Source organism: Phoca vitulina, unplaced genomic scaffold, assembly GCF_004348235.1.
Source record: "Phoca vitulina isolate PV1807 unplaced genomic scaffold, GSC_HSeal_1.0 scaffold20, whole genome shotgun sequence".
Taxonomy (NCBI): Eukaryota; Metazoa; Chordata; class Mammalia; order Carnivora; family Phocidae; genus Phoca; species Phoca vitulina.
In genome coordinates, this window is record NW_022589723.1 from 7,187,603 (window position 1) to 7,204,147 (window position 16,545).

Here is a 16,545-nt window from a genome sequence, read left to right on the forward strand (position 1 = left end):
TGTCTCATGACCCCTTCTTGCATCTTCAAAGCCAAGCAGTATAGCATCTTCAAATCTCTGATTCTGACCTCCTCTTCTGCCTCCTTTTCCCACTTTAATTGATCTTCTGTTAGTTTTCTGGACCATAGTGGACCCTAGATACAAAAAGAAATTAATGAAGGTAGGTCTCAATTCATCAGCACTATGTATAGCAGACTTGGTTGCTGTGCCCAGGGGAAACAGAGAATCATGTATAGTTGAGAAACAAAGACCAAATTGGATTTAATTTCTGGTCAGTGGTCATGGGCTGTAATTCAGTAGATACATGAATATTTGTTCTGCCAGACATGGTGACTTTAAGGACTTTTTTACTTTCAGGGAAAGTAGAGAATTCTGTGCTGAAATGATTTTAAAAAGATAAGGAAGTTTTATCTTTTAATAGAATGTAAAAGGTTTAAAATAGGTATGTATGAGATCTTATAGAAAGTCACCAGCACAAATCATAAAGGAAAAGAAATACATTTGACCATGGTAAAAGAAAAGCTTTGTTCTTTGAAAGACATTACAAAAATAAAAAAAAGCCACAGATCAGAAGATACTTAAAATTCACATAACTGGCAGAGGATTAGCATTGATAATATAAAGAATTTATGCAAATCAATAGAAGGACAACTCAGTTGAAAATTAGAGATAGTATAGAAAGAATGAAGAGAGCAAGAAGACAGTTAGGTAGATGTATATAATAGGCTTGGTAATAACAGAGCAAGAGTATGATAACGAGGGAGAAAAGAAACAGAAAAAAAGGCCATTTTTTAGGCCAAGGACATTTTGCATATTAGACTATTGGGGCTTGTAGAATTTTCTATAACTGTACCCTGATTTGATAGGAAATGTTTTTGCCAATGTGCAAATTTGAAAATGCAACCATAATAGGAATTTACCACAAAATACAATAACGTACAGCTTTAGAGTTATTCTGGATTATGTGTAATACACTACTGCTATTTCAAAAGAAACTACATGGATCAATATAAGAGAGGCAAAATTTATCTTCATGTTTGGTCTTCTTCTTTTACCTTTAACTTTACTGAAGTACCAGTTGAAAATTTTAGAAAATAAAGGTCATGGTGACTAAGAATTTTAGATAATTTAGAACACTTGCTTAACCCCATCAATAAGTCCTCCTGGCTCTTCCACCGAAATAGACCCAAATCAGTTCATTCCTCTTGTGTCCATTATTATCACCCAAGGCCAATCCAACATTACCTCTCACCTGGACTTCTGTATTAGTTTTCTAATTTGCTGACTGTAGCTGAAAGGATATATTTGATATAAATGTTCAGATGAGATCAGAGATTAGCAGTTGAGATACAATTTAGATTTTGAATAAAATAAAGGAAACCCAGCTATGTTTTACAATAAGAGCCTCTTCGTTTCATTAGAATAAAAGCTAGGCTGAAAAGTGGTTATTGTGTAGTCCACTACCACAGGGAAGAATAGAGCTTTAGTTTGAACTATTTCAGAAAATTATAGAAGTAGTTACTGTCAGATTTTTTAAGATAAATCACTGAGAACAAGTGCCTTTCAACTAAGTATTAAAGTAGCTCAAGAGGGAAATTGTTGCATTCTTAGCAATAAGAATAAATTGTCATCATAAATAGCTGTTGTCTCAGACTAATAGACTAATAGAGTACAAATATGATACACAGAGTAAGATCCAATTTTAACTTTATGATGGCAAGTATTATTTTTCTTTATTTTCCACATTTACTAGAATGGGTTTCTGTTGTTTACATGATCAGGGAAAAATGTTTATTATTATTTTAAATAGAATAATACAGTTTGGTTCCTTGCTTTAAAGTCACTTTTATCTAAGGAGGGGATTACAGGTACAAATTTTATTATGCTGCAAGGCAGATAGGACAGTTTGTAAGAGCTGCCATTAGTCTTCAGGTGAGGTTGCATGTTTTATACAAAAGAGTTACTACTTTTATTTGAGAAAAGAAAACAATTTGAAGGTAAAGAGATTATAAGAATTAAAAGCACAGGTGAAAAGATTAACCTTGGCAGGAAGGAAGGTCTGTCTTTAAAAACAAACAACAAAACCCCCTCCCACACATTATTATTTATTGAAAAATTTTATGGTACGTATTCTAGTCTTAGGTCTTAAAGTTGGAAGCTGAGTTGTTAAATTATAAACTAACAAAGGCTCTAGTAGGGGCAATACAGATTTATTTACATAAGCTCCTGGAATACTTTAAAGCTTGAAGGATCGACTTGAATAGATAAGGGAAACAATGACATATTTGGTATAGATGAAAGCATGAGATTTAAAAAAGTATATAAATTACTGGTCAGCTTTAAAACTTCTTCTATTGTGTTAAAGTGAACAGTGAATCAGGCAGCCTTATTACTCTTCTACTTAAGAGATCTTTGTTTTATCTGATTTTTTCTAGAAAGGGCAATACGTCTCTTCTAGGTGGCACTTTATAAAGTAGAAAACAAAGTAATTGGGTTAGCAAAGAGAATTATGTTAGGGATACTTTTTTGAAAAAATGCATTCATACATTGTTAAGAAGAACATTTAAAAATTTTTACAGTGTCTTGAGTAAAGCCAAGACATAGTTAAAATGTAAGTTCTATACTTAAATCACTTTTAATTTATAAATATTAATTATAAAATAATTTTGAAGAAACAGAAATGAAGTGAAAATACCTAACTTCACCATCCTAAAATAACTACTTAGGATTTTTGTATATTTTCTAATATTCTTACTTATGGACATTTTTATATTTTTTAAATATAAAATATGCTGAGAAGCATTATACAGTTGTAAATGAGAATTAGTAAAATTCGAAGATGAAAAAATAAGAGTCTATGCCCTAAAGAGGTTAACTACTCTCATACTCTAAAGTCAAAATATACCCTGAGCTTCTGAATGGGTTATTTTACTCCTTGGGTTTTTAAGTCTTGTAGAACCTAGGATAAAATTCTTAAACTTCCCAGTTTACTTACAGAATTAGGTAAGAAGGAAGAGTCAGGATCTTACAGTAAAATAAATACTTAAATGCTTGTTGGGAACTTGAAGTTTGGTTTTAACCCAAGTTCTACCTTTGTGACTTCACTGAACTTCAAACATATTGACCTTTAAATGAATGAGTTCAGTTCACAGACAGTTAATCTGAACCTAATACGTCTAAGTTATGTGCTGTGCTTCTGGGGTATCCTTAGGTTAAATTCTTGACAAACCAAATGACCTTTGTCTAGTATTGATTCTATCCCTCCAAGCTGGTTCTCAGTGTAACAAGCTTCCCTGGCTTCTTGGTATACATGTCACGTTTATTTATAGTAGAGGTTCCAGCCCATCCTAAGAGGAGGACTCCAATTTGATACTTCCATCAGACCAGCTTTTATGGTATGCACTCATAGAATACTGACCGGTTCTCTGAGTTGAAGATTGATAAGAACGGGGCCCAGACAAGAATCAGAGCCTCTGAATAATAAAAAGCTTAGAACAGTAACCTGTAAAGCTGAAGACTTGTAGCACTTCCCTTAAAGAATTAGTTTGATAGTTTGACTCCAATAATAGAGAATTATGGTTGACTTTGTAAATTTTATCTCTTCCCAGGTCCTTCTTGGCTTTGAATTATCAGGATGACTACTACAATTTTAATTCTTCGTTTTAGTGATAATAATTAATACTTACATATTGTTTATTATGTGTCAGGCATTGTTTACATTTATGAACGGTGCATACAGTAACTATCTCAAGGACACACAACTAATAAGTTGCTGAGTCAGGATCCAACTTGTGAAAATATGACTTTAGACTCCTCACTCGACCACAACACAATGACACTTGAAAAGTATACTAAGCTTTCTGACAAAAGACTTGGGTCAAGAATATATAAAGAACTTATAAAAAATCAATAATATAAGCATAATAAAAAATGACCAAAGACTTAAAAAGAGGATGGCATATAAATGGCCCATGGACATATGAAAAGTTGTTCAACACCATGAGTCATCAGGGAAATTGATATTAAAACCATAATGGGTTGCCACTGTAAACTCGCTATAATGAGTAAAATTTAAGACTGGAAACACCAAATATTAGTAGGGATATGGAGCAACTGAAATTATCATGCATTATTGATGGGAATGTATAATGATAAAACCACTTTGGAAAACAGTTTGTTAAATTTCTTTTATAGCTAAACATACTGTCTGTATGTAACCCATCAGTTCCATTCCTCCGTATTAAGAGAAATGAAAGCAGTATGTCTACAAAAAGACTTGTACAAGAATATTTATATAACAGCTTTATTCAGAATAGTCAGCAACTAGGAACAATCCAAATGCCCATCAATACAAGAAACAAGTGAATTGTGATGTATTTATTCAGTGAAGGACTACTTAGCAGTAAAAAAGAGTGAACTAATACAACAATATAATGAGTCAAATAAGTCAGACAAAAAGGGTACAAATGGTGGTTCTGTTTGATTCCATGGGTACTGAAGGCCCATAACAGTAAAAGCTAATTATTTGTTTAGAAACAGAACAGTGGTTACCTATTTGATGGATAGGAGGCTTAAGGGAATTTTCTGGAGTCATGAAAATGTTCCATATCTTGATTATCATGTTGGTTATGGAGATGTGTACATTTGTCAGAATTTGTTGAATTTTATATTTAAGATCAATATGTTATTGTATGTAAAGTATAAATATGTAGAGCAAAAAAAAAAAAAACAACTAGGGGGAGATTTTAGACAAGCACTAGGACAATAGAAATGACAACTGGCAACCTAACACTTGGAACATGCAGAGACACTAAGTAGCACAGAACTGTTAGATAGAACCTCAGTTGATATTCATAGTAACCAAGACAAGTTTAAGTTATATTTAATACAATTTTCTAAGAAGTTATCAAGGTATACTACTTTTAGAAAGGATTTCATTAATAATTATTATATTAAAAGTTTGGAACTAAAATGCTTAGATGTCAGTAATCTAAAATATTACTTTATGTGACACAGATTTTACGTAAAGAACAGTTGTGGTTAATATTGGGACATGATTCTGGCTAGAACTAGAATGTGGTCTCTTTAGAGACTGCTAAAAAGAGAGCATGAAAAGTTTCTGTAGATGAATTTGCTTGATAAGTTCTTGAAATAGAACATTTGTCTTTATATGATCTGTGTGATTTAGATTCCCAGTTGTTAGAAGAAATAAAAAATGTGGCTTCTGTACTGTGTTTGTTTCAGCACTTTATAATCTAGAAATGTTAGAAACTTAAGAGATGTCATAATTAAATGTGCTAAAATATAGCAGTAATTTGTCCTGATTATATTGCAGCAGGTGGACATAAATAGACAAGTTTGATGGTGGCCTGTATAATTTGACAATATTTGTCTCTGGGGTCCCTTATAACTTGTTCCATGGCAATCAGATGTGCTTCAACTACTCAAATGATGAATTGAAAAACAAGATCTGCAGTCTTTTGTTGTAAGGTTAGTCTTCAAAATGAAGGTTAACCTTTTAAGTTAGTTTGTGGTTTTTTACCTCTTTCAAGTAGGTTACTTTGTGGACTGTCATGGAAGTAGGAAACATTTTAGTTACCACACATTAACTAATGTGGTCTTTGATTTCTCAAATAAGACTGACAGCTTGGCTGTTTCTTGTTTATAGAAAACCTAATTTCTAATCTTTACATCTGTTTTAGTAATAGTTATGCACGAGTGCGAGCTGTGGTGATGACCCGGGATGACTCAAGTGGTGGATGGTTACCACTTGGAGGGAGTGGACTAAGCTGCGTCACGGTCTTCAAAGTCCCTCACCAGGAAGAGAATGGCTGTGCTGACTTTTTTATCCGTGGAGAGCGACTCAGGGACAAAATGGTAATGAATAATATACCTACTGCTATAATTTTAAGATTCTATAGAGTGAATTATCTACTTAAAGTTTGATTAGAATGATTTTTGCCCAGGATCAATGATTATGTTTCTAAGCTCTTTTAATCTTAAAGACAGTGAAATATGCCTGTTCTTTGCAACTGAGACTCATGAATGTATATGTGTTAGAAAGGAGCTACATTTTTTATTAGATATAATTCACGTATAGTCCCCCCAGTTATTAAACCAGGTACAATCTGCCTTTCCTTCTTTCTCACTCTCCCCTAGTGGAGAGTGGTTGACAAACTGTAGTCCACCGGGAATATCCAGGCCTGCCACATGTTTTTGTATGACCCATGAGTTAAGAATGGTTTTTACAGGGCCCCTGGGTGGCTCAGTCAGTTAAGTGTCTGCCTTCAGTTCAGGTCATGGTCCCAGGGTCTGGGATGGAGTCCCACATCAGGCTCCTTGCTCCTTCTTCCTCTGCCTGCCATTCCCCCTCCTTGTGCTCGCTCTCTCTCTCTCTCTCTGACAAATAAATAAAATCTTAAAAAAAACAAAAAACTTCTTCAAGTTTTAAAAAAAAGAATGGTGGGGTGCCTGGGTGGCTCAGTCGTTAAGCATCTGCCTTTGGCTCAGGTCATGATCCCGGGGTCCTGGGATCGAGCCCCACATCGGGCTCCCTGCTCCGCGGGAAGCCTTCTCCCTCTCCCACTCCTGCTTGTGTTCTCTCCCTGCTGTGTCTCTCTCTGTCAAATAAATAAATAAAATCTTTAAAAAAAATGGTTTTCACACTTTTTAGTGATTGAAAAAAAATTGAAGAAGAGTAAATTTTGTGACACATGAAAATTACATAAAATTCAAATTTCAGTGTCCATAAATAAAGTTTTTTGCAACATAGCCTTTCTTTTACATTTTGTCTTTGGCTGCTTTCATACTACAATGACAAGTTGAGTAGTTTCAGTAGAGACCATAAGTATCTGGAACCTTACAGAAAATTTTACTGGCTCCTACTCTGGAGTCTGTTTTCTCAGGTTCTTTCTCTTCATTCTCTATTAATCTAGTTATTCTAGGCTCATAAGACTACCTGGTTGCCAGACTAGGCTTTAACACTACTGTCTTCTACCCAGATGAGTGTTTTCTTCTATGTATTTTAAAATTTGAATCTAAACTTTGGTAATGTTAGATATTTACTCTCTTTTAATTAGTGTGGAAAGCTCTTTTTTATTTGTGAGCCAAAAACCAACTGCAATCAGGATACCTGAAAAGCTGAGTAATGTTAATGTCATTTCTGCATCAAGCAAAAGGAAAGCATACACTTAGAAGCAGAATTAGAATAAAATGCCAAAAATTTCCAAGACTCTTAAAAATAACTAGAATTCCCTTTAAATATGTAATTGTGGACTAGTTTGTAAGCCCATTTAGTTAGCATCCATAATGTTATTTCTATTGAAAATGTGTTTTAAGTTCCAAATAATTCTTTCAATACATGAACATTTTGAATAAGTCTACTTTTAATTCTGGTTTGGTTTCTGGATATTTTTTATTACTGAATTATTTTAGTAATTTAGAAAGTTGCCCAACTTGTCTGTCCCCCAGTTTCTGCCTCAGTTAAATGGAGAGTTACCCTAAATCCTCTTGAAAGCTTTCCAACTCTGTTTTTTGAGTTTATGATTCATTCCTGATAATGTATCTCAATTAACCAGAATGTGGTTTTAGGATTGTAGGAAATCCCAGTTGAAGTCATAAGTGTATATAATAAATTTAGCATGTCATCTCTAAAAGTTTGAATATTTAAGGGTGGTTTTGAGTTTGCATAAGATGGTAGATGGCATATACTAACACTTATTTAAATAAGCCTTGTAAACTTCTAAGAAAGAGCCTATGGTGACCTGTCCTGGAGTTTATGCTTCTTGTCTGAGCTAATAATAATGGGAATGTTGTTGGAGGAGAGGTTGTAGATTTTAGGAACTGAGTGAAATAGTGAAGATTTAAGGCATGTTTTAGCTTCATAAAAATAGGAGAAGAGAAGACAAGTCAAAGATGGAGAAAGAGTTGGAGAAAAAACCTTGCTAGAAAAAGCATAAAAACAAGGAAAAGATGACCTAGATGTGAAGTAGAGAAAAGGAATAATCAGAGTGAAACAGATTATTAGTTACATTAATGAAGGTGGACAGTTTACTTTAGGATAATTAAATATGGGACCAAGTCTGCATTAACTAGGAGTGAAACTGGTCAGAGAAACCTCAGATTGATGGATTAGGTGGTTACTCAGAGTGTGGCTTTGACATAAAGTTAGTGAGAATAAAACGGATTCATAAAGAACACACAAAAACTTACTTCATTATGTCAGGAGTTAATTTGAGCCCATAACCTAATCCTAGGGTAGAGAATCATAATAGACCAACAAGAAAATAGGTTTTTCTGATAGAAGCGCTGACCCAGGAATCAGAACATCTGTTGTTTCACCTGACCATTTTGCCTAGAAGAAACTTGTTATTTGTGAAACATGGATGATAAGTATATCTCTGTGTAGACATAAAAGAAAAATTACTTTCAGTTGGAGGGTTGCCATTTTTCTTGTAGGGATTAGCCTATAGTAAAGAGTTTTAGGTGATGGGGACTTGTGTGATCAAAGGCAGAGGCAGTAATGCATGGATATAAATTGAAAACAGCAAAATCTTATGGAATCTCTAGACAAATGGGACAGGGATATTGAAATAAGCACATTATTTGGCCCCCTTTCTTGGGTATGCACATCTGATCAAGATAATTCTGAAGCAATAACAGAATTGAAGTATATATCTTTTTCATTATCACTGTATTTTGGGATCATTAATGTCCTTATCTATAGATATTTTTATTTTATTTTTTTTAAAGATTTTATTTATTTATTTGACAGAGAGAGACACAGCGAGAGAGGGAACACAAGCAGGGGGAATGGGAGAGGGAGAAGCAGGCTTCCTGCCGAGCAGGGAGCCCGATGCGGGGCTTGATCCCAGAACCCTGGGATCATGACCTGAGCCAAAGGCAGACGTTTAACGACTGAGCCACCCAGGCGCCCCTTGATTGGTTTTATTTTAATCCATTTTTCTGGATTCTAGTTTCATGATTTATCTAAAAAAGAAGTAGTACCTTATGACTGTCAAGTCTATAATTTCACAAAGTTCTTCCCAAGTTGATGGTTTTCTTTAAAATCCTTGGTGAGTAAACTGGAATTAACTGTTATCCCCATGCAATAGTTAATCATGTAAAAGATATTTGGTAAAAACTGTTCTGTACCCATTTTTTATGTGAGTCACATTGTAGAATCATCTACCTTAGATGAATTATAGAAACGAAGTGAGATCCCTTCCTTTCATACCCTCTAAGAAAACTTGTGCCCTTTAAGAAAGGATTGATAATTAGTAATCTGAGAACACTTGTGTAGCTAATAAAGAAATACTAGATAATACTTTAAAGAGTGTGTATAAGTCAGAATACTGTTAACAGTAGTGAAGAAGAAAGATGGCTTTTCTCAAAGGTAAAAGAAGCACTTTGGTGTAAGACTTTTTCCAGTCTTTGATTTACAGTTACTTGTACTAAAAATGTCTTGTTACACTTCCCAAAGGGTTATAGTTCACTTTTTTTTTTTTTTTTACAAGAGAGGGAGCACAGATAAAGAGCAGGTTGACTGGGATTTTTTCAGGAAGGCAGGCTTTTGTGCAATGAGGTCATTCATTCCTTCATTCAGAGGATCAGAAATTATTTCCTATAATGCTTACCTGTAACTTGCCTGTTTTTGTGATGCTTACACAGGTGGAATTTATTTCTCAGGCTACACTTTCCTACTCTAAATTAGAGCTCCTGAATAGGTCAAAGTTCAGGCTGCTTGCCTCTTCACCACTAGCGGTTCCTCCTCTTTCCAGGTTGCCTTACAATCGTTATTTTTCTAAGCATGCCTGAGGAAAAAGTTGGAAAGTTCTGCTCTACATTGACTTTCATACTTTATTGATGATTGAGAAGGAATTCAAAAGAAATACCAGGTTTTGGTGTTGTAGCCCAAGATAATGAAATATACTACCTTTCATTAGGTAATAATGACACTTGGGGATGGGTGGAATAGTTTTGACAAGGATGGATTCTCAGAACTGCTTTTTTTTTTTTTAATTTATATGAATTCTAGCCTCCCTTTCCTTCTAAATCTTTACAGCCTTGATTTCTCCAGTAAAAGCTAGTGTTATCTTGGATCACATTTTTAAAAATGCTAACTAAAATTTAACTGTTAATTTGAGTAGATAATCTTCACTGTAGAGCTTCACATTTCCCATGATAGGAACTTTCTGTTTTGAATTCAATTTTCACTAGATAAAGTGACCCTTCTCTGTTAATATGACACTCTTACTTTATAGGCATTTTATCGGAGTATTTACCATATGTATAGATTGTATTATTTGACCATTTTAGCTAAATTGCATGTGATACATAAATTTGAACACTGAATTATAATATACCTTTAGTGTCTATGAGTACTGAATAAACTATTAGTAATATTTAAAATTTTGCTAAAATATTACTAAAAACAGTTTTTAATTATGGGATTCTAAAATAACTATTTAAAATAATTTTATGTAGTAGACAATAAAAATACTACAAATTTACTAATTTAAAGGTATTATGCTTTTGAAAGCTTATTATATACTAAGATAACAAGAAATAGGGTAGGCTGTATAGAAAGATAAAGTAGGACTCTTACAACATCTGGATTACTTAAAACATTCTGTGGAAACAAGGAAAAAGGCACTGTGCTATGTCAAAGCAAAGTTATAGATATCATTATAAGCTTAGAGTGACAAAGTAATATTAAAATGAAGAAAGGAAAAATAAGAAACATTTCAAGTTTTAAGAATTTGCCAGAGATTTAAGGAATTGTTTTTTTGATTAATAAGTAATTAGGTTGTGGATAAAAATGGTTATAAAAGTTAAAATGCCGGGACGCCTGGGTGGCTCAGATGGTTAAGCATCTGCCTTCGGCTCAGGTCATGATCCCAGGGTCCTGGGATCGAGCCCTACATCGGGCTCTGTGCTCAGCAGGGAGCCTGCTTCTCTCTCTCCCTCTGCCTGCCTTTCTGCCTACTTGTGATCTCTCTCTCTCTCTCTGTCAAATAAATAATAAAATAAATTTAAAAAAAAAAGTTAAAATGCCTATATGATAATAGTTCTGTTGTTTAAAAAGACACATTTTTAAAATGGGGTTTCTTTCCAGATAGTAGAGCTTAAAACAAAATTAGAGTGTTTGTTTTCTAGGAAGAAAATAAAGTAGTTAAAATATAGCAGTGGCTTTTTTAAAAAATGAAACTTACCCACTCTCCACCATTGGAAACCTTAGAAGATCAGGGATCATCTTTCTGCCTTGGATTAAACTTTATAAAAGTACAGAACAACAATTTTCTGCTTAGCCTTTCCCACTGTGCCTCTGTGAATTATTCCATTGTGAAACATCAGTCCTTCTACAGAACTTTTCCTCCACTGAAAATCAATTGCATTAACTAACTTTCTGCTTAGGATTCAGCAGCTCTATCTCTTGAAAGATACTGGTTCTAGTCACCATAATACTGCAAAGTTAGGGGGAAAAATGGGAGTGGGAGTAGAGATAGTTCAGCATTTTTATTGTTCCTTACTCCTCTTACAGGATATTACTCTATCACCCATGTATATACATCCCTCTGTTGACACTCTGTACCATTTAGATCCCATCCTCTAGCTTTCATTTTCATCTATTGACCGTAGCAGTTCCTTCCCATGGCCAGCTTTTCCACATCTGAGCCTCATCATCATTTTTGGCTGCTTTTCTTTGCATAGTCTTGACCTTCTGGTCTTCATTTCAGCAACCTACTTTCCTGGATCTGGTTGTTACTCAAAACTGTTCTATTTGAGGAATTTTACAATTTCCTGTCATTTCTATTTTATTCCCCTTTCCTTGCTCTTAGAGTGTCGTGCTTACTCTACCACTTTGTACTCCAGTTTTCTCCCAATTTCACTAGACTCTTTCTGGCTTCATTATCTTCTATTATTTTCTTTTTTAATCCAATCTAAATTTTTCTTGTCAGTCATTCAAACCACTCTCATTCATATTTCAGTCTCCAGTATGTGATGAGTTTTTGGCTTACCTTGCACTAAAGGAACTTCATTGAATCCTACATTATCAAAAGGGAATACTCCCTTTTTAAAGGTGAGTCTTTCATGTAACAAGTATTTATTGAGTAGCTACTGTGTGCTAGACATTGTTCTATGCACTGGGGATATTTAAATAAACAAGTCCCAGTTTTTAAGACAACATTCTGGTGAGGGACAAAGAAATATTATAATAAATAAACAAAATAATATGCTAGACAGTTCTAAGTGCTAAGGGGAAAAAACAAATCAGGGAAAAAGAGGTAGGGAGTTTTTTGTAGGGAGGTTTGTTAAAACTTTAGGAAGGTTTTACTGAGAAAAAGTAGGTAACAGTTGAGTAAGATTTCTATTTGGATAAGGCCTTATATTTTAGTTTATATGTTTGGATTTTCAGATCTTGAGTATCCTTAAAGTAGAATTAATCTGTAATTTTGGCTAATATTTTATGCTACACTATGTAAGATCTTGAACTTTTTGTGGACTTGGTGAATGGATTCAAATAGTGCAACAATAATAGTTGTAGACCTAGGAATTAGTGATTCTTCCATTTATTCAAACAAATGTTCTTTGTTTTTGATTCTGTTTCATTCTTTTCATCTGTACATTTCTCCTGTCTTGCCTGTGTTACTGCAGACAAGGCTTCTAATATTTTTCATGGCCCAGTTTTACCTAACTTTCTCTAGCTTCTGTATTGCTTATTATATTGAATTTTCTACAACCTGGGTCTGATATTTAGTAGTTTCCAAAAATTTCCTTGAGACAATTCTGTTTCCTTATCTCAACACAAAAAACTTATAAGCTGGTCACTACTCTTTTTTTTTTGTCTTGAATTTATCTGCCTGTTTCCCAAAGCAGTCCTTTCCATGATGTTGCCTTACTGAATTACTCATTTGTGATTCACCAAAAGCATGCATTGAACTTACGGAAATGCCTTCCTCTCGTTTACATTAACTACATAACTGTAAAGATAGCATGTTAAAAGTTTTTGTGGAATAGAGAATGTAGGCAGACAGCTTGCTACTCCTGAGGAAATGATAATGGGAAGGAACAGTTGCCTTTTTATTGTCGCAGGTAAGTCACAGATGGAAAAATAGGAAAACTGAGTTAGAGAAAGAACCTTGGGCAAAACAGTTTTCCTGGGAAGGACTGGAATGGAAGAAATGATAATAACATTCATCTAGTCCAAAATTACCAATTCATTATTATCTTTAGAAAAGATAATAAATTGTACAATTAATGGCTTTTCTGGATAGCCATGAATTTTGTGACTTTTCTCCCAGCAGTTGTTTTACACCAGTTAATTCTTTAATATTGCCAGTATTCCTTGAAGAGAAAAAAAACCTGCCTGTTACCATTTCTGTTCACTTTCTTCTAGAGCCATGCAATAGCTGTTTCTTGAAAATTAAGATCTGGAGTATGTCCCACATTACCTTTCTGGTTGCTTTTATTTTGTCTTTTCAGAAAACTTCAGCTTAACACTTCCTTCAGCACTCTCTTTACTGATTATATTATACTTCCTCTTTAATATTCAATTATTAATTTTAAAGTAATATTTCATTGTTTAATGATTGATTTATACTGGCTGATTTGCTCTGTCAGGCTCATCAGGATTATCTTGGCTTCATGTTTCTGTTTTATACCTCATTGTGATATATTGCACATCGCTTCCATTACATTCCGACTGCCATTAAACTGTTAATGATAGCTAATAACCTCCCTGATAGCTAAATTAAAGCCCAAATTCTTTGACCCCAAATTATTGACTTTATTAACTTTATAAATATTTCCTCACTACTTTTGCTTTATGAATCTAAATAGAATAGTAGCATGCCTTTAATAGATTAGTTGATTGATATTATTCCTTTAATTAATCAGCAGATATTTGAGTGCCTTCTATGTGCTAGACTTTTGAAGTTTATGATATAATACAGTATGATGGTTTGATTTAGACTTCTTATATTAGTCTGCTTGGGCAGCCATAACAAAATGCCACAGATTGGCTGCCTTATACAGTGGAAATTTATTGTAAAGTCCAAGATCTAGGTGCCAACTGGTTCATTTTCTGATGAGAGCTTTTCTTCCTAGATTTCAGAAGGATGCAATTCAATCCATTACAGTTCCTACTCAGTTCCACTGGTTTGTCTGTTGATTGCTAAGTGAATATTTCACTTTTTAACTACTTTTAGTTTTATGTAGTTTAATAACTGCTAATAACTAGTTTTCCACTCATTAGTCGTCCTTACCCTTTTTTATTGGTATATCTTTGCTCACTCAGAACACTAAACAATTTGTCTTTTTTTTTTTTGGTCATTTCTGGTATCCTTTAAGCTCTTTCATGCAACTTATCTTCCTTTTGTATAGCATTAGCTAGAACTTGAAAATAATGTTAAATGTTGATGCTAATGTCGGCTTCTTGTGAATTTAATGGAATTTCTAGTGTTGCAGACACAAGTATGATTTAGCTGTTGCTTTGAGATGTCCTTTATTATAAGAAAGTGTCCTTAATGTCTCAGGTTTCCCTACCAGAAGTTGATACTCATTTTTTTTGAAATCTAGTTTTGCAGATGTTCCATAGACTTTTTAATTGATATTTTTATTGTGACAATTATAGATTACTAATTGTTGTTGTAAGGAATAATATGAACAGATCCTGTTACTTTTTACCCAGTTTTCCCATTAGTAACATTTTGTAAAACTATAGTATAATCACAATTAGAATATTTATTCACATTGATACAAACCATCATATTCAGGTTTTCCTACTTTTACTTGTACTTATTTCAGTGTGTATTTAGAACTATACAGTTTTACCATCCACAGAAAAGAATCAAAACCATTCAGTAACCACAAGAATCCTCCCTCCTGTTACTCTTTTATAACCACATCCACCTCCTCCTTGGCCTGGCAACCACTCATCTGTTCTCCATTTCTGTAATTTTGTAATTTTAAAAATGTTATATATTTAGAATCATAAGTAAGTAACCTTCCAGGATTGGCTTTTTTCATTCACTGCTGTTCCCTGAGGGTTCATTCAGGTTGTTGAGTGTATCAATAGTTTGTTCCTTTTTATTACTGGCTAGTATTCTGTGATGTCTTTGTACCAAATTTGTTTAACCATCGACTCACTGAAGGACATGTAGGCTGTTTGCAATTTTGTGCTATTGAAAATAAAACTGCTCTGAACATTCATATACAAGGTTTTTTTTATGAATCTAAGTTTTATTTCTCTGGAATAAATGGTCAAGAGTGCAATTGTTGAATGTATGATAGTTTCGTAAGAAACTGCCAGACTTTTTCCCAGAGTGGCTGTGCCATATTACATTTCCATTAACGGTGTATGAACACTCCAGTTTCTAGGCATTCTTGCCAGCATTTTGTGTAGTTACTATTTTTTATTATAGTCATTCTGATAGGTGTGTAGTGAGAGAACTCATTGTGGTTTTAATTTACATTTCCCTAATGGCTAATGATGTTGAATATCTTTTTATGTGCTTATTTGTACCTATTCAGTGAAAAATCTGTTCAGGTCCTTTACCTCTTTTTCTCATTGAATTGTTTTGTTTTTTTTAATGTTGAGTTCTGAGAGTTCTTTATATATTCTAGATACTTGTCCTTTGTTGGGATATGTGCTTTGCAGATATTTTCTCCCAATCCTTAGTTTTCTTTTTATCTTTTTTTTTTTTTTTAAGATTTTATTTATTTATTTGACAGACAGGGAGAGACAGCTAGAGAGGGAACACAAGCGGGGGAGTAGGAGAGGGAGAAGCAGGCCCCTGGCTGAGCAGGGAGCCCGATGCGGGGCTTGATCCCAGGACCCTGGGATCATGACCTGAGCCGAAGGCAGATGCTTAACAACTGAGCCACCCAGGCGCCCCTTCTTTTATCTTCTTGATGGAGTCTTGCAGAGCCAAAGTTTTAAATTTTTATGATGTTCAATTTATCAATTTTTTCCTTTCATTGATCATGATTTTGGTGTCAAGTCCAAGAACTCTCTTGTCTTTCCTAAGTCTCAAAGACTTACTGATTTTTTTTCCTAAAAGTTTTATAGTTTTACATTTACATTTTATATTTAAGTCTTTGGTCAAACTTGAGTTAATTTTTATATATTGTATAATACTGAGGTCTAGGGGGTTTTTTTGTTTCTTTGCCTATGAATGTCCAGTTTTTCCAGCACCATTCTAAAAGTATCACACATTATATTACTATAGCTATTTTGGAAGCCCTCCCTGTCCTTGTACATAGGGTAGTGATTTCTCCCATTTTACTCTTCTTTCTTAAGATTATTTTCACTATTCTAGGGTCTGTGTCTTTCCATATAAATTTTAGAATAATCTTAACCTATGTCTACAAAAATCCTTACTTGGATTTTGATAGGAGTTGTATTAAACTTATGGGTCAGTTTGGGGAGAATTGACATCTTTACTATATGTTGAATATTCTAATTCATGAATGTGGTTTGTCTCTAGTAAGGTCTTTGAATTCTTCCATTAGCATTTTGTGATTTTTAGCATGTAAATCCTA

General features: G+C 33.9%; 1 protein-coding gene across 2 annotated transcripts in view; it reads left to right on the forward strand.

Moving 5' to 3' along the window:
• Positions 1–16,545, forward strand: part of SPRED1 (sprouty related EVH1 domain containing 1) — a 119,926-nt gene that overhangs the window by 54,290 nt on the left and 49,091 nt on the right. For both annotated transcript variants that reach the window (XM_032417771.1, XM_032417772.1), the window contains exon 2: positions 5,703–5,877. In XM_032417771.1, the coding sequence (XP_032273662.1) occupies positions 5,703–5,877 (175 nt within the window). The remainder of the gene's footprint in view (positions 1–5,702; positions 5,878–16,545) is intronic.